Genomic DNA, 25,142 nt, shown 5'->3' with positions numbered 1-25,142 from the left:
GTCCTCTGGCTCCCGAGAGCCGGAGACCAGCAGGCGCCAGCCACTCCCCTGCGCCGGGCGCCTTATAACGCCGGTGCCGCGCCCGGCCGAGCGCAGCCAGGCAGCCGCCACTCTCGCCACAGCACCGCTTCCTCCTCAGGGCTCTTCCGCCGGGGCCCCAGCGCCACCCCCGGTTGCCCAGGGAAACGCGCGAGCAGCCGAGCCCCGCGCCGCGGGAGCGACTGGCCACTCAACCCCCGCTTCACCGCTAGGGGGCCGACCTCGCGGCTCCTCTGCCAATTGGCTCGGCATCAACCCGTGACATTGTACTACATCCTGATTGGCTGCGGAGCCTCCCGCTTCCCCCACCTGACCCTGCCGGTCTCGCTGTGAGTGTGGACGCAAACGGAAGGGGAAAAAGCAGGGGGGGGGGGGGAGGACGCGCTGAGGAACCGGGTCGTTGGGCCCTCGCTGGGACCGGCCGCCGCAGAAGGAGGTAAATTGTCACCGCCGAAGCGGCGGGGCCGGGCCTGCGGGAACGCGACTCCCCGGGGAGGCCACGTGGGCCGGAGCGCGCCAGTGCCGGGTTTGTCTGGCTGCCGCGGTGGCCGGCCAGAGCCACCCCCCGCCCGCGGGCGATGTGTGAGCGGCGCCGCGAGTAGGCGAACCCCCCGCCCTCGGCCAGACGCGCGGGGCCTCCGGGAGGCGGGGGCCGCTCTCCTATTTGGGGCAGTGCCCCGGGGATTGCAGCGCCTGGCGCCGTTTGGGGGTCTCGGCCCTTCACATTCCAGCTGTACCGATTTTTCCGAGCCGCCCCGGGCCGGGTCTGCCTTAGAGTGATGGGCCCCAAATCTCGGCGCTGCTCTTTGTCATGGCTGCGGTTTTGTGTCTGGTCTAAATCGCGCATCTCCCTTCTGGGCAGGTTTCATCTCTTCGCGGTTTGTTTAATATCCCAAAACAAACCGGCAGTCCTGTGACGCTTTAAAGACTAACAGACTAATTTATTAGGCGATGAAGGTCTGAATTCTGTATTCTTTAATGAAGATCTGAAGATCGGGTCTGAAGAAGTGGGTCTGTGCCACGCAAGCTCATCACCTAATAAATTAGTCTGTTAGTCTTTAAAGTGCTACAGGACTGCTGCTGGTTTGTTTTGTGAAGATACTGACTAACCGTGGTACCTCTGTGTTTAGTATTAGGAATTGGCCAGATGCAGTAGAGGATTGGCCCTGGGGGCATTGGAGAGCTACTGTGCATGTTCAGTGGGAAAGTCAGCTGAGTGTTTTGGGCTCAGTATTCATGGAACACATGGGGACAACTTCTCCACAATGCAAAGTGTATACTTCACAATACTTTGTCAGCTTTTTAAACTGACAATGCACATGCTTATGCACAGACTTCAAATAATGTGCCTTAATAGTCTTATGATGTGTAAAATTACGTAGAAGCTTAAGTGTTTGCAGAAAGGGAGTTTCAGAGCTTGAATCTGTAGTTCCTGCCTTATGGTATTCCATTAAAGACAATGGGAATTAACACAGAAGTGACTACATTTACATGTAATTATTTGTAATAGCAGGTTTCAAAATGTTTATAGGCCTTGCTGCAATTTAAAATGTTAGGCAGCATATAAATACTGCATTTTGACACTGAAAAAACACTATTTTGCATAGAACAAAATGTTTCTGTCAATTTCTTGGTCAAAGGACCACAGACACTTTCAAACTTAAAATTACAAAGAAACTGGGTACAAATGTATCTGTCTTCAACTTTGGAGTGAAATGTGGCATAGCTCACAGAAACACTAAACAACCATTTATGGGAAAAATGGAAATTTATAATGTCAAAATGAAATTACAAGTAGAATGTAGAAACAAGTCTTAGTTTATGTGGAAAATTAATTCACACTAACTTTTACTAGGCATGTCATGATGTCTTAATGGTGAGTTTAGGATTTTGGTTTTACATTACTCGATCTTCAACACTACAGTCTTCCCCTCCCTACTGCAGTGCTGAGCTTGGTCAACACTATGCTACAGAACTTGTCTAAAAACATGTTGCATTAATTTAACTTTAAACTGTTGTTAAACCACTTGCATGTCTCACATGGTAGCCGTGTTAGTCTGTAGCTTTGCAGAAAAGAAGCAAATCCTGGAGCACCTTAAGGACTAACAGTTTTGTTTATTAGGGTGTTGTATGATGGTACTCCCTGGTTTATGCTGCCTTAGCTTACCTCTTGTAAAATTACCAACAAGCTAAACCAATATAAGCTGTGTTTTAACTCGTGATTGTACCTAAGCAAAAGTTAGACTTGGAAATTAAAAATATTACTCTTCTCATGGCACCTTTTCTGGTAATAATTTCGCTCAACTAAATTAACCACTGCATTGCACTACAGTCCATGTGTGCTGTCTTTTAATTTTTCTCTTGTCATTCATTTTTTTTTTTTTTTTTTTTACAGGAAGCTGCAATGGAGAATGAACTGCTGATGGCCTTTCTTTTGTCATTTTCCATATCATTCTGTGAAAGTCACCGTCATGAAGTAGAGCTGTCTACCATTGCACAGACCTCTGGGAAATTCATTCCAGATAAGTCAATTGGTGTCAACACTGATTTGGCAGCACTTACACAGAAGCATCACCTTCAAGAACTTTTCCATCGTTATGGAGAGAACAATACTTTGACTGCTGAAGGATTTAGAAAATTGCTGCAGAATTTAGGAATAGGTAAAGTGAAAAGGATCACTCTTGGCCACAGTCATGATCACCATCTTCATCATAACCACGTTACGCTAAGCAAAATCTTTGAGAGAACAGATTGCCCAAATAATGACTCTGGTGGTGTAAATAAGGATCCTAGCAATGGTCAAGCAAAGGAATTTCAAAGAGGAGAAAATGCTGAGCACAAGCAGAACTTCATGAGCAACAAAAACACTGTTACAGAAATTACTGCATCTATCAACGCAGCTAGTACAGCTAGCAATCCTGTATTACAGAATTCAGAAATTGAAGAACTGAAGCCTGTTGCTCGTATAAATCTAACAAGTCCCAATGCCATGAATGTTACAGAAAGCAGCAGTGTGAGTTTATCTGTTAATGGAAAAGCTAATGAATCACTTTTTACCCTAAGGGAATCCGAAAGAAGAAGTTACATGTATTCTAAATTTAAGAATCAAAATACACAAGAGGTGAGATTAGTCTTCTGTACTCATCTTGGGGACACATGCCTCTTAGAAGTATGTTTGCAAATTTTGATGCTCAAGTAATTGTGTATTTATGTGTGTGAGAAATACACGTGCACACAATTTCGCTATGCAATACTTTGGGAATGTTGCATTATTATCCATGTTGTGCCTGGGTACACAAGGATAGTTGTGCATTCTGGTTTGTACACTTGGTTGTAAATTTTTGATTTTTTTTTTTCTTCGTTTTTTCTTTTTAGGGGAATGTTTTCAGACTAGCTAACTTCTTACAAAAGTATCTGAAAGATTTTGATGCTTATTATACTAGCACAAGTTTTCTTACAATGTAGAAAATGATAGATGAATACAAATTTAAAAACCAATACTTAATACTCTTTGAAAGGTTAAAGTTTCTATAACCGTGCATATTGCTGAACTTATTCTAGGTAGGCTTACATTTTTCTGCTGGAAGTAAAAGACTAGGAAAGAGAGGAATTCATTCTGCTTAGAAATCAATGAGAGGCCTTGGAACTTAAATATGGATTTTATGGAAGCTTCATTATGTATGTTTATTAATCATCTTTAGGTAAATATAATCTGGTATGGGTGTCTTAAAGCTAGGATTCCTAAATTCTTCTCTCCACTCTCCATGTGGCATACTGCTCTTTGATTAGGCAAATAAGTCTCACTTACCTTACTTTCCGGCATTTTAAAATGGTGGAAAATAAACACCTTTATAAAAAAAAAAAATCCTATTCTCTCATGAAAACTGCTGTCTAAGCATTCTTTATTTCTGTCATTAGAGCTGTCTTAGATACTTGCAGCACTGTCCCTTAAAAATGATCCACCTCATTTCATTTCTTGTGCTACTCTGTGTTTTCTAGTTGGAGCATGGTTTTGAGAAGGTGAAGTTTAGGTGGGATGGACCTGAGTTCAGGACAAGCAGATGATCTGGGTGGATGATAAAGTCTGTGAGGCTTGAAACATGAAAGGGACATACAGTCACTGAAATTATTGAAGCTATTTTGACAATAAAATAAAATTAGCTGGAAATATGAAATGTAATGAATTAAAAAAAAAAAACAAACTTCACTGTCTAATGCTTTTTGCATCCATTTCAATGCAGACTAAGTTTCTTCTTAGCCCAACTTCCCTTCCTTCTTGGGGTAGGTCTGCACTACTTAAGCAGTACCTAAATTAATCTAAGTATGTGGTTGCTCAGCAGTGTGAAAAAGCTTTCTTCCTGGGTTCCTCCCAGTCTCTGAGTGATACATAGTTTCATGCTCTCCACACTGGCACTGTCTCCCCCACTGACATAACTTCTGCTTCTTGCTGAGGTGAAACAGTGATGCCAGTTGGAGAGTGTTCCTTCATGAGCATAGTTTGTCTGCATCATTACAGCTGTGCTGACATAGCACTGTAGTGTAAACTTGCCCTTAGTAAGGACAAGATAGCTGTCGTTTAGTGACATTTAACATAAAGTGTAAGGATTTTCCCCCAAAACCAAATCTTTCATTTTTGATTAGCAGTCCAACTAATTCTGAGGTAACTTACTTTTGTTAAAGTGGTATGTAAATATTAACCATTTACCTTCCACTGGAACTGGTGGCCAGATTATTAAAATCAAATTGTAAACAAAATACTTCTTTTAAGTGAGTGCCCAATCCTACTCTTTTTCTCAGGAAGTTGGAGAGGTTCCATAGAGAAACTTGAAATGAAAGAAAAATATTTTTTCTCGTTTTCTTAAAAGGGGAAAGGGATGCTCCTGGAACTACTGGCTTGTGTCGCTATATACGACCCACTGTACAGAGACCTTTTCCTACAGCCTTAACCTGCCACCATTAAGAGCTTTAAAATCAGCAGTGCTTCTTCGAAATCTCTTTACCCCACTTAAGGCAGCTAAGCTGAAAAATTCAGGGTGCATGTACACATAATCACAAGTTCTGAATTTACTGTTCAGTCATATCGTATTCTTCACAAGTAGAGTTGAAACAAGGCTGGCAACCCTACTAAATAGGAATTACTAGATTTTTAAAGACTGCAAGTAGTGCATTACAAAAGTAATTGCAGGAAAAAAAGTGTTCAGAACATGTCTTTTGATAGCAACACCATGGCTGAAAAAAATGTACTGCGAGCCTCTCATAAGAATGAGTTCTTCCCCCAGCATAAGAGGTCTTTCCTCAGTTAACAGACAGTTCTTGCATCCAGCTGGCAATGTTGTCTGATAACCCCTCCAGTCCAGAGGCTCAGGTTACAGGGCCCATGGAGCAAGAATTGTGCTGCTGTGCATTGTCCAACTAAGTTTAGAAATAATCCCTTCGGGCTGTGTGCAGTATGTACTGTAGACAAATGAAAGAGTTGAACCTTGAGGAAGACTGGATTTCAAAATCTTCAGTAATGGCACTTTTATTTGAGGTTAGAATATAGTGAATAGAATAGGTGTCACCAGTGTTTATGTGGCTTGCTGAAATATGACCTTTGGACTTCAGTGTACAGTCTGAGTGCTGGTGATACCATTTAAAGTTACTAATAGTCCTACTTACAGTAGTTTCATTAATAAGTAAATTAAGATGCAGAACTTTACCATTTAGGTAGCAGTTGGTAGCATTAGCTCATCTTTTGTTTACAGGCAGCATGGGTTTCTGCAAGCTTCAAGTTGCATATGGGATGAGGGGCTGGGGCTGAGCTCCTGACTTGCGTGCCAGTGAAAATTGGCTTGCGTACCACTCTTGGCACTCTTGCCAGAGGGGGGTGTTGACCCCTGGAATAGAAGCTGCTTCCTTCTACTGTGCACACAAATTTGAACTTAAGCAACAAAGGGTGTGAAGTTTTACTGATTTCAAATAAGCTTGTTACCAACCTTAACTCAAATTGGTTTGTCTACATTATTGAGGTGCTACTGAATTTTCAGTTGGTCTCTTGCACGTGATAGTAATGTGCTTACTAATCTTAAAACACGTTCTTTCTTTTTTCAGTGCTTCAATGTTTCTCAACTGATGCTGTCTCATGGAATAAGCACACAAGTATTGTTGACTGCAGCAGAATTCAGCTATCTCTGTCCAGCAATTATTAACCAGATTGATGGCAAATACTGCATAATCCATGCAGCTAGTGAAAAGGCTGAAAGCCCCCCAAAAAGCTCCTCTTTGCAAATAGGTAGGCTCTAATTTTTTAAAATTTTTAGAATGAATCTTGTCAACAATCACTCAAAACTACTTTTTAATAGTTAATATAATATTTAGATTCTAAACTCTTTTTTTTCTTTGCTACTTGATTCTCCCATGTGCTTGTACAAAGAGTTCTTTCTAGACATGGAAAGAACTTTTTTGCCTTGTCATGGGTGATTTCCTTAATTATCAACATTAAGTCAGTGTGTTAAAGAAAGGAATATTCAACAAGCATCATCTCATGTATTTTTTTTATTTCTCTTACCAGCTTGGATTGGTGGTTTGATCTCAATCTCCATCATCAGTTTTCTGTCTCTGTTGGGTGTTATATTGATACCTTTGATGAATCGTGTATTTTTCAAGTTTCTTCTAAGTTTCCTTGTGTCACTGGCTGTTGGGACACTGAGTGGAGATGCTTTTTTACATCTTCTTCCACATGTAAGTATATTTTCCTCATATTAAGTAATTCATCTTAACTTGAAAATATTAGCGAAATATGGCTTTGTTACTTTATTATCAATGTTAAGTGGTTTAGGAAGCCTACCAACAGTAGGTTTGGCTGCCTAACAAACTACTAGTTTGACATTAATGAATACTTGTAATAATGCAAAAGAAAAGATGCTCCATCTTCAAGTAATTTATATGAAAGCTGTAGTTGCCATTTGAACACTGCTTGTCATCACCTATACCCCAAACTCAAACACTTCCAGCACGCTATCGACAATCTACAAGCTATACTGGGACATGATGCTGCACTCTCACAGGCCCTGGGTGACAGACCTTTTCTTTCCTACACAGCAGCTATATTCCAAAATAAGCTGTTCTGGAAGAGTTAACCTGGAATATCTTATTTCAAAATAATGCTGCTACACATGCCCCTTCCTGTAGAATGGGCATGGTAACGAGCAGCCCAGAAAGATGCTATTAAGGCACAGATGTAAATTTCCCATACCTCATTAGCATATGGCCATGTGATTTAGAACCTGGAAGAAGCTCTTCCAGACTCCAAAATAGCTGTGTAGGTGTGCAGACTGCAGGGATCCTTCGAAAGGAAGCCCTCCTTCCAGAAGTCCTGTTTTCCTCAAGGAGGTTTTCCTTCGGGGTATCCCCACTGGCTGCATGTTTACACGGCTATTTTGGAGTCTAGAAGAGCTTCTTCCGGACTGCAAATCACATGGCCATATGTTAATGAGGTATGGGAAACTTACATCTGTGGCTCATTAGCATCTTCCGGGCTGCTCATTAGCATGCCCCGATGCGGCCCAAATGAATTTCAATATAGGACTTAGCTGTTTCGAAATACAGTGTCTACACATGTAGATCCTATTTCAAAATGGAGCCATTGGATGCAGTATGGCTTATTTTCAAAATAGGCTCCATTCCCTATCTTAACAGCACCTATTTCAAAGTAGCTATTTCAAAATAGGCACTATTCTTCACAGAATGAGGTTTACCAATTTTGAAATAAGCCAACTGCTATTTTGAAATTATTTCAAAATAGCAGTTGCGTTTGTGTAGGCACTTTGCCGCATAGATATGCCCTAAGCAAGTATTAAGATTTGTCTCTGGAGTCCATATAAATGAGTCACAGCACATTTTTTTTCCTTCTATTGTGCTGAAATTTATTCTGAATTTAGTGGAACTTGAATGTTTTCTTTTGAATCCCCCATAGTCTCATGGAAATCATCACCATCACCACGAGAAACCATCACTTGAACAGAATAAAGGTGCCCCATTCAAGCATCCTGTCTTTCGAAGTGTAGAAGAAACTGCTTATTTGGATTCCACATGGAAGGGCCTGACAGCCCTTGGAGGCCTGTATTTCATGTTTCTAGCTGAGCATTTGATCACTTTAATTAAGCAGTTTAAAGACAAGAAGAAGAAGGTAGGGAAATTACATTTTGAAGCTTCATTTAACTATGTAATATTGGTGTCTGTGGATATTAAAATTATGTCTTTGTAGAGAGCTGCTTGTTGATTAGATTTCAAAGCTAATGAGAAACGTTCTCGCAACTCAGTGTTTGCTTATCAGTCTACAGTAGCATACCTTTATCGATACTATCTTTGTTCTTTCAGAGTGATGTGTTTATATTCCTGAGAGAATTAACTGTTTCCTTTCACAAGCAGATTTCAGAGTCTGCATCTCTTAAGGGTTTTCTCTGAAGTTATAGTGAAAGACTGGCACTATTAGTAAGTGCCATCAACCCCCTACCATTTTCCTTCTTCTGCCCCCCAAAATCCCAAACTGGGATGGTTAGGTTAATCCTTACACTTACATCATTGGTGTTGTTATAAATATTGATATTTCACAAAATGGTGCCCACAACGGCAAGCAACATTGTGTAAATATGGGTGAGGCATATTATCAGGGTGGCAGGATCAGTCTCCATAACTAAATCTTCACCAGTTAGCTCTTAGCAAGATCATTCTGGGCAAATCGTTCCCAGGCGGAGCAGATTCATGGTTTTCGTCATGACTTAATGAGACATTTATTTAAAATTTTGAGTGTGTTTTAAACACTACAATAAAATAAATTGGCATTTTGTTATGCTTTACAGTAGAAAGTGAAACTATAAAATAAAGTGAAACTGTAGTTAGTGTGTTATTCTGCATAAATAATTGTGCCTGCTTATTCTGAAATATTTACTCTGTACCCTAGCTAATTCTTTGCTGTTTTTTTACTCTGCTTCTGCTGAACTTGTTGTATTCTTCCTGTTTATGCGTTCTTTGAGTATTTCCATGCTGCACTCTTGATTTTCATGTTGCATAATTTTATAAAAACACTTGTGTTGCTTGTGTATAGCCTGAAAAATAAGTAAAATATTTATAACTTCGGTGTTTTCTTTTGGAGTTAGAAAAAAACCGAAGATGCAGAAAGTAAGAAGTTTTCAGCAAATGAAGAAAAACTAGATGCAGATTATCGTAAGTCTCAATAATAGTAATACACAACTTTATCAATTGAAAGGATAAAGAATTTTTTCTATGCTGATGAAGGCTCATTGATCCTTTCACTGACTGTTGGCTGGATCATTATATAACTAGGTTAATTAAACTTTTTGCAAAACACAATCTTGGTGTGTGGATTGACCTTAAGTAAGTTGATATTTAACCTTTTTAGTGTTGATAGGAGTCTGAAATAGTCCATATTTTGAATTTTTTAGCTTCTATTCTTGTGACCCAGGATTGAGTACTGGAAATCAAAACTGTTCTGCTTAAACCCTCTGCAGAAGTTTAGGATGCTTATGTATCTACCAGTTTCTAGACTGCCTAATAGTAACTGCAAGCGATAGCAGCAGGAATTTTAAGAGTCCAAATGTCAAATTGCTTATATTTTCGTATCAGTCATGCTTATGTAATCCAAATGTCTGGGGACCTGATTTTCAGAAGGGCTGAGCACCCACGATTCTAGATTAAGTTAATTAGGGCTAGAAAAGCTGCAGGTATTCACTGTTTCTCAAAATCAGACCATTAACAAAAACACCTTAAAATTTCATGGAACAAGAGTGCCACCAAATGTCCAGATCTTCTGGTACAAGTTTACAGTAAAACATTGAGATTTTTGATTTTTTTGTAGGCTGCTTTTCAGTACTGTGTGTGCTCAGCTACTGAAATGTCCACTATGATTAAACCCTTGGATTGTAAGGTAGGAATAAACAGGATGTGTGGGTGTGTGCATTTGTGTGTGAATGCAATTAAGATTGAGGAATTTCATTCTGGGTCTTAAGCATTTTGGTCATACACACTAATTTTAGATTCAGCAAGAGTGAGATTAAAGCAATTCTGAGGTGAAAGTATTACAAAATGTCTTGCATTTTAATGTGATATTTGCTGAAGGGAGAATTCCTGTCAGATTTATCCAAGTACAGCAGTGTTCCGTTTGTGAACGAATATGTACATCCTTGGTGAAAGCCCACTGAGGCAGTGGATTGAAAGCATAGATGATATTGACCTGTGCCCCTATGCTTTGACCTCATTAGAGATTTTTAGATATGCCCTTATATGCCTCTGTTATTTCTGTTGTGGACTCAACACCCTCCTCTTGATTTTATTGCAAGGCTGAGCCATATAGTCAACCAAAAAAAAAAATCCTGAAAAAATGAGGTTTGGGGTTTATTTCTGTTCCTGTTTTTGGGTTTAGGTGAGTTAATTTCACTTTACTGCTTTAATTCATTTTTCAGGATCTTTAGTAGGTAAAACACTATCTCATAAATATTTCTTGGAGTCAAAATGCATGAACTGTTCTACCAAGTAAACAGTACCAAAATAGTCATAGTTTTGAAATGGAACTTTAAGTGTGAAGACATCTCAAATCACGTGGGTATATCTCCTGCAATCACATTATCTGGAGACAGCATTTCTTATCTGTAACTAACAGAAGACAGTGTTTCTGGCATTATACATTCTTTGGCTTTTTGATTACATTTTATTCTTTAATTTTCTGTCTCTTCTTTTCTTAAAGATCTCAGCCAGCTAACACTGACCAGAATACTAATATTTTCTATTTTATTAGTCAGTCCCCTAAACGCGCCTGAGGAAACATAATAGTTCATATGTTGGCTCAGTGTTGCATGCCTTGCATGATCCTATAGCCTGAAACAGAACTTTTCTGTATCTGAGATTTATCTGCATAGCTATTGCAAACAAATTCAGTTTTACTTCTCTCCATTTATAGTTTGTTTGGCTATATGGATCATATTTTTAAGAAACTTGTTCCCATTTGTGCTAAGGTTCATGTAGCTTTCATTTCAGAATTATATTGAAAATTTACTTTTTTTGGGGGGGGCGGGGGGCCGGGAGACTGAAAGAATGTGTGCACTTTTTTCGGAGTCAGACAGTGCAGGTGAAGAATTTAACAACTTCTACAATTACCACTTAGAGCAAATTCTTAATTTACCTCACCTAACTTGACATTAAATGTTGAGTACAACTTGTTGTGTCTCTGTATAATGTACTTTTTCTGTGCGTATGTCTGACTATTTTTTGAAATTTAGTCTTACAGATTTGCATGTAGCGATTAATTATATCTGTATCATCACAAAAAAGTGCCAGAATTGATCCTTATAATATAACTTGCTTTTTGTCGTTTATAATTCAGCCTGAAATTCACAAAAAGTACACACAATGTGATTTCAGATATTTTTTTCAAAACAAATTGTGCAAGTTAAAAAGTAAGAACTGTACACATTGCCATTTTAGAATACAGTTAAAAATCTAGCAAATTATTTAATATGTAATATGGTATAATCTATTTCTGTAAAAATAATATATATTATCAGCTGAAAAACTTTTGTGAATTCCTTTTTTTGGAAAAGGAGTCTTCAGAGACAAATTAGAAGTTAGTTTTTTTCTATAATTTTGTACAATTTTCTGTACAATTTCATGGTAAGCTTAGGGAAATTTCCAGTTAATTAAAAGGAAAATATTGTGGAAAGCTGTTCAAAAGGTTGCCATACTTAATAGTAACAGAGAGGAAGCCGTGCTAGTCTATACACTATCAAAACAAAAAGCAGTCAAGTAGCACTTCAAAGACTAGCAAAATAGTTTATTAGGTGAGCTTTCGTGGGACAGACCCACTTCTTCAGACCATAGCCAGACCAGAACAGACTCAATATTTACTTGGCTCAGTCTAATTCCTGACCTTCCCCCCGGACCCCTCCACTCTCTGATTTGTTCACCTTGATTATCTTTTTCTGATTTGTCCTCCTTGCTTACTTTTTTTGGTTCTCTGTTTCTTAAATATTGAGTCTGTTCTGGTCTGGCTATGGTCTGAAGAAGTGGGTCTGTCCCACAAAAGCTCACCTAATAAACTGTTTTGCTAGTCTTTGAAGTGCTACTTGACTGCTTTTTGTTTTGCCATACTTAGTCACACTTGAAGAGGGTGTCACCCTCCATTTTGAATTTCTGTTGTTCTTATTATAATGGTGTTGTAAGTGATAGTCTTATGTACCTTTATGTGGTCTTGTTTTCTTATTTACAAGGGCCTGAAGGTTACTTAGGGACAGACTCACAAGATCCATCACACTTCATTTCTCAGCAGCCTGTGGCACAAGAAGAAGAAGAAGAAGTCATGATAGCTCATTCCCATCAGGAAGAAGCTGACCATGAATATGTATCCAGAGGGTGTAGAAACAAATGTCATTCACATTTACATGACACTCTTGGACAGTCAGATCATCTGAGTCACCATCATCATGACTACCATCATATTCTGCATCACCACCATACCCAGAACCATCATCCACACAGTCACAGTCAGCGCTACTCACGTGAAGAGCTGCAGGATGCTGGGATAGCTACTCTAGCTTGGATGGTGATTATGGGTGATGGACTACACAACTTCAGTGATGGCTTAGCAATTGGTAAGTGTTTGTACAATTTTTTTGCCTTCTCATATCATAACAAAGTAAAATTGTTTCTCTGCTGTTACTTAACTTCTAGTGAGAGGATATCAGATAAAATAAATTTAGTTAGTATACGGCATGGGTCTTACAGAATCATAGAACTGGTCATCAAAATCAGTTCCCTGGCTCATGGCAGAACCAGGCACCATCTAGATGATTACTAACAGGTGTTTGTCTAATCTGCACGTAAAAGCTCCAGTGACAGAGATTTCTCAACGTCCCTAGCTAATTTTTATTCCAGTGCCTAACAACCCTGACAGTTAAGTTTAGGTTGGACTTTAGGAAAAACTTCCCTTACTGCAATGTAGGCCCATTGCTTCTTGTCCGAAAATCAGAGGTTAAGGGAAATAATTTTTATCCCTTCTCTTGGTAACACCCATTTGGGTACTTAAAAGTTGTTATCTTCCCCCCTCAGGCTTTGTCTATGCTAGACATAGAAGTCGACTGCTGCTATGCAGTTTTAGCTATGCCATTTGCATAGCTAAAATCAACTTATCGGTGGTCATCTTGGATGTCTGCCTACACAGAGGAAGGTCAGTGGGAGTGTTTCTCCCATCAACCTTTCTTATTCCTTACTGCTTGCGAGGCATTCCATGATTGACTTTGACCCTGGAAAGCACCGTTTGCACATGCACAAAATGAAACCCAGAAGATCACCCCTGAGTGGGTCAGTCTTCTGCAGTAGTGTGGATCTATCCTGTGTCTTCTCTTTTCCAGTCTAAACAAACCCATTTCTTTCAAGCTTCCTTCCTAGTTTGTTTTCTACATCTTTTAATAATTTTTGTTGCTCTTCTCTGGATCCTCTCCAATTTGTGCACATCCTTCTGGACATGTGGTGCCCAGCACTACATACAATATTCCAATTGAGGCATAATCAGTGCACAGTAGAGCAAAATAAATATCTTTCATATCTCACTTGCATCACTTCTGCTAATACATTTCTAATGATGTTTGGTTTTTTGCAACAGTGTTAGTGTTGACTTGTATTTAGCTTGACACTAAGACACCCGATTGTTCCTTCCTAAATTGAGTACAGGTTGGACCTCTCTGGTTGGCATCCTTGGGACTGCGGTCCCAAACCATGGAGTTTGTTGGACAAGAGAAGGTCTGTGTTCCCTGGCTGGCTGTCAGCCCAGATCAGGGTGCCCCTTCTGCCAGACTTCTGGCTCCTCCCCTCCAGGTCCTTTCTGGTTTTGCCAGACCACAGATGCTGCTGGACCAGAGAATCCAAGATTTCAGAGGTTCAGCCTGTATGTTGTATTTATCCTTTGTTGATTTTGAATGTATTTACCTCAGACCTGGAATCAGCAGCCTGGGCTGGAAAGCCAAAGGCCTTGCAGTGGTGAAGAAGTGGCTGGGCTGGGAGTGAGTCCAGAGCCAGGACGAGAGAGCAGCAGGGGACAAAATCCCTTGTCCAGCACCACCCAGTTCCTGAGAGTGCCAGACTACAGAGATGCAACTGTAATCTGAAAAGGGGATGGGTGTCCTCTTTTGTCCCACTTTATTTTTCCACTGGCCATTCCCACACCCCATATCTCCCATCAGAATGCCTCGTGGAGGTGACGACCTCCATTGTTCCAGTTTTCCATTGGGAAAACATGATCACCCCGGGCAGGAAAAGGTGTGTATCTGGACCACAGGCGGCTTGCTACCAGCAACCCTCTGTCTCGAAACACTTAGTTTTTATTGCTGTTGCAGAAAATAACATCCATTACTGCTGTGTGTAAACTCATTCTCCCATCTTAACATGTTGGTTGTTAGAAAGACAATATAGGTGAGGTTATATCTTTTATTGAACCGAGGTCTTATGTTGGTGAGAGACAAGCTTTTGTTCATCAGCCTTGCCAGAAGCTTTTAAAATCCCTAATCTTCGATGAGCCACTTGCAGCTCTGAGTGCTGCCACTGCTGACTCCTCTTGTGGCTTCCTGTATTGCCCCGGCTGAAATAATGAAACTAAATTAAAACCCATTCAGTTTAGTTCCATTCTTTCAGTGGGGGCAGCATAGGTAGCTGCAAGTGCTGCATGTGGGGGAAGTGAGTAGTGGGAGGGGGAGCCAAGTCATCCCCTGCTGGAGCCATCCAGCTGCAGTAAGGAGGAAGAGGTGGTGCCAGGGACTGCCTCCTGTAAGTGCAGTTTCCTTCTGTGCTGGGCCAGTGCCTCATCCTGGGCAGCATGGTGCCCCCCAACTCCTCCTTGCTCCGCATCAGCCACCAGAGCTTGGAGCTGCGTCCAGCGGTGCAAGGTCAGCTCCCTCGCAGCCCAGCCCAGCTCATCACCTGGCCCCAGGATCCATTGAGGTCAGCGCCGGCACCACTGGGTGGAGAGTGGCTGTGAAAGTGGCAGGCACTTTCTGGCCTGAGAAGTTTTGGGGGTACCCAGAGTGAGAGGACGGAAGGGTGGTGAGGGGACCCAGAACATGTGTTGGGGGAAAGCAGAGGGTAGGCAAGTCAGATGTGGATTCAGTGGGCAGGTTGGGGCAGGGTGGCTGAGGAGTGTTAAATCTGGGGATGGTGAATGAATTGGTGCTGATGGGTTAAGTCTGGGGATGTGGGGTGGAATAGGTGGTAAAGCTTGGGGACGGGGGCAGATTTGGGGGCTGAGATGGGTAAGGTTGGGAGATATGGGGGTAACAACTTTCTAACTGGTACAAATCGTGTGTGTATGCTGTTCTTAAAATAGGGGTTACAAAAGTACAGTTTGATGTTATTTCTTAAGGATCATCTCATATTCATGTGCATTGCAGCTCTTGAAGTATTGATTTCATAAATGAATATGAAAAAATGGCTCTTCTTGACATTTTGGTTTCAGACCCCTGCCCTAAGTAGATTTTAAACCAATATCTGCCTTTCAGTTTCATTCATGTGTACATTCATAAATTTTATGTAACGTAGTTATGGGTTAATATTGCTTTTGTGTTATCTTTCATCCACTTGACTTTTATTAAACCATAGTACAGGCATTGATGAAAGATATGCAAATAGAGCTTTGAATACATTCCACACTTCTCCTTCAAGAACTGATAAAATGCTCTCTTTCATAAACCGTGTCTTGAAAGTAGGCGTGGATGAGCCATGGAACATTGAGCTAAAACACAAAAAAATTGAGTTCTTAGACATGTTTGTTTGAGCCTTCGATTTGGAAGGTTTTATCGGGATAGTTCAAACATTTCTTGATACCCAGCAGGATTGACACAACCACAAAAATAACCCTTTACTCTGTTTCAGTCCTAGATCTATTTTACGAAATTTTGTCCTAAATAAAATTGGCTAATAAAAATCATGCTTTTAATCTTCAGCTACTTGAGTGAAGTGTGGGGTGAAGTTGCATTAAAGCACCAGTCCTCCTCCACCAGCCTTTTTTTTTTTTTTTTTTATTCAAGACCAGTGATAGCTTTTTGCTTTTTAAGAAAAAGTTCTACAGGAGATGGGCGTGAAACAGAAATTTCCAAGTTAAATTATTTTGTTATACCAAGTTGACTTGATGATGATGATGATGATTATCTATTCTAGGTTTAAAGTGTATGTGTATGTGTGTGTGCGTGCATGTGTCGCATGCATGCATGGAAGTTTCACTGTTTTGGGAGTTGAGCCTTTTCTGCTCTAACCTGATACCAACATATGCAGCAGCGTCTCTAAGCTTGGTTACTTAAAACTGTAACATTTTGGGTTTTGTGTCTTCTTACAGGTGCGGCCTTTACTGAAGGCTTATCTAGTGGATTAAGTACTTCTGTAGCTGTATTTTGCCATGAATTACCACATGAATTAGGTAAGACAGCACAATATTTTAGTAAATGATGCCTTGCTAGAAGTTGGGGAGGCATAAAGGGATAATGATTTATTTTATCAGTGGTTTATGGCATAGCAAACTTTTTTTTTTCTGATGTCTCAGAAGAAAAATAAATTTTCTAATAAAGATCAGAATTGTTTACTAAGGCTGTGATTACACTGTGATTTCCACCCCCCCCCCCCAAATTTATGCAATTTGCATAGTGCCAATTATTTTGAAATACCTTATTCCGAATGTGATGCCATCCAAACAGCACTGAAGTTCGGGGGAAAAAGGGGCTATTTTGAAAGTTCCATTACCCCACGTACGACAAGGGGGATAGCAGAACTGGAGTAGTGCGTCTGAAATAGCAGCAGCGCGAGAAGCTACAGGTGTACATCCTCAGTGTAAACATAGCATAAGCTGGTAGCTGAGCAAACTTCCAGTTTATTCAGTGAGTTTCTTTTTTCTGTTTTTGAAAAGGATTATAAAATTCATGAATGGATTTACTATTTAGGATTTTATTCGTAACTCTCAGAAGTTTAGTTTTTGTTGATCAGCTTTGCACATATTGGCATCCTGTGCCTATTTACATTGTGTTATATGCTCCTTAATTTTGTGACTTGTGTAAATTGTGTATCTTTCAACTGAGTAGGCACTTTGAAATTTGTTTCAGTCAAATATCTGCTTAACTTGATTTTTGTGTGGGCACAGGATAAAATGGAAGTGCTCAATTATTTGCTGAAAGGTGCTTAGGTCACAAATACCAAATTACAATTCACTTTCAAGTTTGAATAAATATTGATTTGGGGTTTTTCCCATTATTTAGCTCTAGTTCATATCTTGCAAAAATGCTCCTATCCAAAATCTAGCCTGGGGATATTGTTTGGGAATCCACGTTTAGAGTCTTTCTGGTCAGAGTAGATTAATCTGTTCCTGTCTTCTGCGTAACAGTGTAAGTAATACTAGGCAATAGGTTTGGGACCTGGTATTTGTCATGGAGGAGCCATTGGTAATTGAATTGGACATTTAATCTCTTTTTCTCTCAATAAAATGAGGTTTATCGTGTTTGTTTATTGCATTAACAGAGGCTGCCCATTGTTTGGAATGTCTCTGTGTGAATGATTTTAAGAAGCAATCTCCAGTCTGTCTTGGCTATAATTTTGCCTAGACATATGATTTTACAGGTTGTGGTGTGAAATGGTTACATAGAGATTTGTGGGGGTGGAATCATGTTTTCCAGAGAGAAATGGGTTTGCAAGCATATACTTGTGCCATAGATAAACATGACAAAAAGAACAATTTTCTTTCTAGTAGTTTGGAGTGTCATAAGGATATTTCCCGTCTCTTATCTATTTGAAATTAGCAGTGTTCTTAATCATTCTAGTGAAACTGAAAAGCGTAAGGTCATTTCTATAGAAATAAGTAAAGAAATCCTTAAGCAATGACTGGGCAACAGTATAAAGTGTTTAGAAAAGTCACTGGGTAAATGGTAAAGCCATAATGAGAATGCAGCACATAGCAAGTTTTTTCAAAATCCATTAAAGCCAGTTTGTGTTCAGTGATGTTGAATACTGCAGGATTCTTCGGATAAAAATTATATACATAATTAAATCACATAAGGCCAACACTGTGCGTTTTCGTTATTACTAAAGTAAACTAATCTCACGCACACGCACACACACACACCCCCCTCCTAGAACTGGAAGGGACTTTGGGAGGTCCTCTAGTCCAGTCCCCTGCCCTCTTGGCAGGACCAAGCACCATCCCTGACACTTATTTGCCCCAGTCCCTAAATGGCCTCCTCAAGGATTAAGCTCACAACCCTGGGTTTAGGAGGCCAATGCTCAAACCACTGAGCTGTCCCTCCCTCCTTATTGTGATCTCCTACAGGACTAAATTTTCATGCTATAGATTGCAATTATGAACGTGACTTATCTCCCTTAAACAACTTATTTTGTGGAAGAAAACAAACATTGGGCTCTTAAGTAGTTCAGTATATTCATTCTTAGTGGTACAAATGTTACTGTAACATGCAGTATTTACATGAGTATGTAAAAGGATTTTTTTCCTCCTCTTCCCCCACCCCCATAGGAGATTTTGCAGTACTTCTAAAAGCTGGCATGACTGTCAAGCAAGCTGTTCTTTATAATGCTCTGTCAGCTACATTAGCATATCTGGGGATGGCAACTGGAATTCTTATTGGTCACTATGCTGACAATGTTTCAATGTGGATATTTGCACTTACTGCCGGCTTGTTCATGTATGTGGCTCTTGTTGATATGGTAAGTATATAACTAGAACTACTTGCTGTTTATCTAAGTGAAATTCAAAACGAATACCAAAAATAGGTTTGCCATGAAATAGGAAGTGGGGTTCTTTCTTCTAAGAAAATATTGACCACATGTATTGTGCATTTTTTAACCTACAGACTTCCACCCTTAAATTAGTGTTGAAGTTTACTTCAGAACAATTATGGAACACAAACATTTAATTAGACATTAAGTATCCTATTGTGTGTTGTGTAATATGTTGGAAGTTCCTATTCAGATAACTTGAAATTTTATGCCAAACTGGATTATTGCTAGAATTTTTTTTTGTGCTTGATAATGCAAAATTCTTCTCTGGATACACATAACCACAGTGTAAAGGATCTTTTAAACACCTGAATGTTATTGCTTTGAGTAAAATTGTTCAGGTTCTTGATTTGCTCTATATAGAAGCTGTTGGTGGAACATCAAAGGATAATGTGTTAAATATTAAGGCAGAAACACTAGGGCCGCATCTCCACTAGAAAGTTCTTTTGGAAAATTTTTTGACAGAAGGAAGCTCTTTTGAAAGATCCCATGGAGTGTCTACACACAAAAAGTGTTCTTTTGAAAGTAAAGCAAAAGAATGCAACGCTCCTTTCAGAAGCGCTCTTCCACTGTTGTTTCAGGAAGAAGCACCCCTTTTCAAAAGCTTCTTTTGAAAGAAAATGTGTGTAGACGCTCCCCAGGCCCTTTTTATTTTTCAAAGAGCAGTGCTCCTGGGGTCTGATTTGTTTTCAATCCCTGGCCCGTTCTTTTGAAATAGCAGGGGCTGTGTGGAGGCTCTCTTTCAAAAGAGCAAACCACTCTTTTGATCTGCTTTTTTGTGCATGGACGCACTCTTTCAAAAGAAGTTCTTTCAGAAGAGATCTTCTGGAAGGGCTTCTTTCAAAAGATCTCTGTAATGTACATGTAGCTGTGATATATTATTTTTTTTTTTTTTTAAGAAAAAAAAAATTGAGGCGAGGCAGACATACATTTTCAGTTAGGTATTCCCCTGTTTCAGTTTGTTTGTTTCAGTTACTTTTAAATACCAGTTTATTAGTGATGAAGATGCTGTGGCTGGTGTATTGAATAATAGTGCAGTGGGCTGGCTCTATACTATTGGCATGATCCTGAGACATGCTGCAGACTTGCAAAAAAATCTTCAGCACCTCTCTGATTAAACCAATATGGTACTACAAAACTGGAAGTCTTTCTAATGAGCCGAAATAATGTGCAAACCTATTGTTTTCAGTTTCTGTAACTATACTGTTTGTTAAAATTAGATTAAATTCTTACTTTTAATTTGTATAAGTCAACTATGCACCAAGAATATTGTTAGAAAGCATTTGTATAATTCCTGAAAATAGATGGTGCTGATTGGACCTGTGCAACCTCACCACTTTCCCATTTATGATGAGCTATTTGGAGGCAGATTCTTGTGTCCTTCTGCAGGAGTAATAGCACTTTAGCGACACCACTTGTGTCGTAATGTCAGTGGGATTAATCAGAGATGTCACTTCACATGAGTGAAGGTGACCAAACAAATCAGGATGTTTTGAAGATGTTAATATATTTTTTATTATCATCATTTAGGTGCCTGAAATGCTCCACAATGATGCTAGTGATCATGGATGTAGCCGCTGGGGATATTTCCTGTTACAGAATGCTGGAATCTTACTAGGTTTTGGTATTATGTTAGTTATCTCTGTATTTGAACATAAAATTGTGTTCAGCATAAACCTATAAATTTGGTTACCTGATGTTGAATTGAAGATGTATAGATACATGGTTCTGCTTTTTTGTCCTCCCCATTAGCTACTGTAATTGAGCCCTAGGCTTTATAGACTAAGCATTTTTTTATTGATGTATTTTTTTTTTTTTTGTCCAGGAGTAAAGCTGAATGGTGTGAACTGTTTACACACACTGCTTTAATATTGTAAGAGGTACTATAGATAACTGCACTATTGAGAGTGCTACACTGTTACACTTGGTACAAGTGCCAAATCCATAAAGGATTATTACTTTTTTATTTTAAATTATTTTTTGTGAATTCATTTACTGCATGTAATATTTGTGATATTGTAGCATCTTGTACCTAAATGGTGCTTCCTGGTATAAACAAATGAAATGGCTGTGTTCTTACTGTAGTACAAAATGCAAAAATACAAAAAAAATTAGGAAACATATGATATAGTTAGTATTGTAAAACAAAATATTTGAAGAGTGAAGTGTAATGAATGGGTACAAATCAGACACCTACCTTATCCAGAGTGTATACAAGTTGCATCAAATATGGAAATTTCATAGTAAAGCTTGCTGCCATAATGAAGCAGGAAGAAACTATATGTAATGTAGGTACAAGAAAAATGACCAGAACTACAAGCTGAGGCAAAGGGAATAAGAAACAGTGACAGCTCTTTTTAGCTGGTGATGTGTTTCATGTAGTGACTTAAGATGTACTGTCGTAATATTTGCATCTATATTAAACCAAACAAGGTGAACGTATGTCTACAATACGAGATAAATTTGAATTTATTAATATCCATTTTGTAACGCTGGATTTTATAAAGTTGAATTTGACTATCCTCACCTCCCCATGTGCTCCTCACAAAGTTGACTTACTGCTGCCACACTCAATTGGCAAACATCGACTGTTCAATGCATTGTGGGAACCTATCCCACAGTTCCGTCATCTCCATAGCTTTCTGGGTATTTTTGCTGGTGCAGCCTGGGGGACAAAAATGTCCTGCAAATGGTTGTGGGCATTTGACAACATTTTCCTACCTTGCCTTGCCCTCATTCCCCTCCTGTAGAAAGCAAACTTCCATTTTTCCAGGCAGAAGAAAGGAAAACTAGGGCATCAGCAAAGAGTGCCAAATTAACAGTAAGCTCCTTTCTTCTATAACTGAATTGCTTTTTAAAACTATAACTGTAACTGAATTACGAAGATTTTATAAAAAGGAGCAGGTGTGTGTCTTCTCAGCTGGCCCTCCACCCACTATCCCTGCTCCCTTCAGTACATCTGAGCCCTGTAAATAATACAGGGACAATGCAAAGCTTGAAGAAAAAGTTAGATAAAGATTTTGAAAAAAGAGAGTTGCTGAGGGGAGGGTTTTTGGCTTCCCCGTTCATTATACAGATTCTGTGTACAGTCTGTCGTCTTAACTAGCCTTCCCCTCCGCTCTTCCCTCTGAGAAGGGGTTGAAAGTTAGAAGAAAGAGGATAGAAAAGACTAGGAAAAAAGATTTTTTTCCTTCCCTCTTCACTATACAGACATTGGCAACATAGGGTGGGATATGGGGCTTGCCAAATTTCAAGGCCAGTGTGGGATGGGTTGGTATATGGTATATGGGAAGTTAAATGCCCAAGTTGCTGTGGCCCCTGAAAATCTTTTTTGGTGGTAAAGTACAGGGCCCATGGTTTAAGGGCCATGTGACCTGTTCCCCCGCCCCCTCCCGGGGGTAGCCAGGCCCTGCAATTCATAGTCTTTGGGGGAGACCCCCCCGCCAGCAACAGCTAGCCAGTGTCCTTGTTGTGGCGGAAGGGGGTTTAGTGGGAGGGGCAGTTGAAGCAGTCCCCCTGGCAGCCTGTACAAATGTAAATTGCTGAGAAGAAGTTTCTTGGCCTCTCACACAAGCACAACTCCCCCAACAGCCTAGCTGCTACATCAAGTGGCAGGGCAGCAGCTAGTGCAAGGAAGTGCAGAAGAAAATACCAGGTGGTCAGCTAATAGAGACAGAACGGCGAACTCCCTGCTGGAACTCCCTGCTGGGGCTATTTGTAATGGGTAGGTACTTTCACAGCACTAATAGCAAAGAAGAGAAAGAGACATTTCTCGGGCTCTCATACAAACATGGCCCACAGCCACAGGCTTCCTGGTCCGAAATTGAAATTCATGCTCTTCCTGTTACCTAGTTCCTGCGCACCTGGGCTGTTTCTACACATGCCACTTTAAACAGCCTGAAATATGCTAATAAGGCATGTATGTAAATTCCCAGGACCTCATTAGCATAAGGTCACAAATGTGGCATGTAGAAACAGCCCTGGAGAGCAGCAGAGATGAAAGGAGCCAGAGCAGAGCGCTGTGGGACATTGTGGGGTACATACAGGATACCTCTCGAGGCTAATAAATTTGATTTAAAGACATGGCGCTTCCACCCTTGCTTTCGTTCGAACTTTTAGATTCGAACTTGACACTATGCCCACCTGGTTTCGGCAATGCTATGTTGATACTAGTGCTCCCTAAATTGAGCTAATGGTATTTACAGTGAAGACAGTCTTGTAATATCTGGCTAACTGCGTTAAATTCAAATGTATCTCATAGTGTAGACGCAGCCTGAGTGAAATCCTGGTTTTGTTGAAGCTAGTGGCAAGGTCCCGTTGGCTTCAGTGGGGCCTGGATAGAACTTAACTGCAAAATGCTGTTTCTGCTGCTACTGGTGTCTGACATCAACAAGACAAGATCAACAGGGTGTCTCCCTTGTAATTTTGAAAATGGTAATGTTTGGGAGATTTGTAAATGAAACTGCTACAAGATGCCCCAAAATGTTTATCTTAAATATTCTGAACTATGACATAGCACTAAGAATCTCTCTGCAGCTTTCTTAAATTATACAGTTCAGCATTTAAACCCATATGCAAAGGCATCTGGAAAGAATAAAGCAATTCAAAAACTTTGGCTCAGCCAAGCTATGAAATCATGCAGTCTTCTTACAATGGGGGTAGAAATGTGGGAGTGTATGTGCACAGAAAGGGTGATTTGTGGACATCAGCCCCACACAAGGCGCTATTTTTTTCATCAGCTTTTTTCCATCTTGTATTACAAAGCTGTAGCTGTTTTTTCCCTTTCTAGCTGTTCTGTGAGACTTGGAGAACTTGCATCTGCTCTCCATGTCACTATGGTCAATATTCCATAGTACGTACTGTTTAGTGCTGCTCCTGCCCTGTCTACTTTGTCTATGCTGCTCATTGGTGATGGATTTGTGTGTAGTGGGAAAGGGCCACCTATTTGGAGCAGGAAGACATCCTCTATATTAGCTTTGGCCCTCTGCAGGCTCCCATTATGTATTTCTCCATGGTTTTCCTTCCCTCCTTGGTGATAAAGATTGCTGAGGGCTTTTGATTTGAGCAGCATGTTCCAGTTCCTTTTAGCACATCTGGTTTACGCTTTTAAACTTAAACCTTACTTACTAAACAGTTGCATGATGAACAGTAACTGTACTTTCCGATCTCGTTACTGAACATGCTGATTTGTATGTAGTGGAAGGAAGAAAGGTTTGGTAAAGGCAGTTACAAATTCTGTCCTCCTTAAACCTCGGGTCCACCATCACTGACACCCTGTCGTTGGACACTGAGCTAAATAGGAGGATCGGAAAAGCGGCCACAACTCTGTCCAGACTCGGCAAGAGAGTGTGGAATAACAACAAGCTGTACACTCACACCAAAAGGCAAGTCTACAGAGCCTGCATCCTCAGCACCCTCCTTTACGGCAGCGAGACTTGGACCCTGTATGCCCGCCAGGAAAAGAGGCTGAACGTCTTCCGCTTGCGCCGCCTCAGGCGCATCCTTGGAATATCATGGAAGGACAGAGTGACCAACACCACCGTCCTTGAGCAAGCTGGACTCCCAACCATGCACACCCTCCTCAGGCAGCGTCGGCTCCGCTGGCTTGGCCACGTCCACAGGATGAATGATGGAAGGATTCCAAAAGACATCCTGTATGGTGAGCTAGCCTCTGGCAAAAGACCTCCCGGATGCCCCCAGTTGCACTACAAAGATGTCTGCAAGAGAGACCCTCAGAGAGGTAGACATCAAGCTGGACAACTGGGAAGAACTAGCAGACGACTGCGGCAGATGGAGGCAGGGGTTACGCAAGGGCCTTCAGAAGGGCGAGATGAGGATCAGACAGCTAGCAGAGGAGAAGCGAGCGCACAGAAAGCACAATAAGGACTTGCCAGACACCCACCACATCTGCAAGAGATGCAGCAAGGACTGTCACTCTCGTGTGGGTCTTCATAGTCACAGTAGACGCTGTAAATTAAGTCCTCAATTTAAACTATAAAGGGCGCGATCCATAGTCTATATGCAGACTGAAGGATGCCTACTATTTCCTCCTTAAACCTGAATAATGGAAAAAGTCATTGTGGTGATGCTGACTGAATACAAATTTGTTACCAGAGATAATTGGTTTAGTCCAAATATTTTCATTTAACAGAACATCAGTATTCTTTGTTACAATTGTCTGTGCATGCAGCTAGTATTTGTAATGTACTTGAAACGGAAATTCTGAACCTCATTATCCTTGATCTGCTAGCCAGCTTTCAGAGGTTAATGAAGGTAATAAAGTGGCTAAAAACGTG

General features: G+C 40.4%; 1 protein-coding gene across 2 annotated transcripts; it reads left to right on the top strand.

Annotated features, from left to right (window-relative positions):
* Positions 1-307: 307 nt before the first annotated feature.
* SLC39A6 (solute carrier family 39 member 6) lies at positions 308-25,142 on the top strand. 2 transcript variants are annotated; one of them, XM_074987913.1, is made up of 10 exons: positions 308-368; positions 2,435-3,160; positions 6,130-6,310; positions 6,590-6,759; positions 7,994-8,206; positions 9,177-9,243; positions 12,300-12,680; positions 16,409-16,489; positions 18,584-18,774; positions 20,377-25,142. In XM_074987913.1, exons 2-10 carry the CDS (start codon positions 2,444-2,446, stop codon positions 20,527-20,529), a joined length of 2,154 nt encoding a protein of 717 aa, XP_074844014.1. In that variant the 5' UTR covers positions 308-368; positions 2,435-2,443; the 3' UTR covers positions 20,530-25,142. The 2 variants fall into 2 exon arrangements, with proteins under 2 accessions (XP_074844014.1, XP_074844013.1); XM_074987912.1 differs by lacking the exon at positions 308-368 and adding an exon at positions 432-475.

This window comes from Carettochelys insculpta, chromosome 2, assembly GCF_033958435.1.
Source record: "Carettochelys insculpta isolate YL-2023 chromosome 2, ASM3395843v1, whole genome shotgun sequence".
NCBI lineage: Eukaryota > Metazoa > Chordata > Testudines > Carettochelyidae > Carettochelys > Carettochelys insculpta.
Note: the sequence above shows the minus strand (reverse complement) of the source record. Positions and strands in the feature narration are given on the sequence as shown.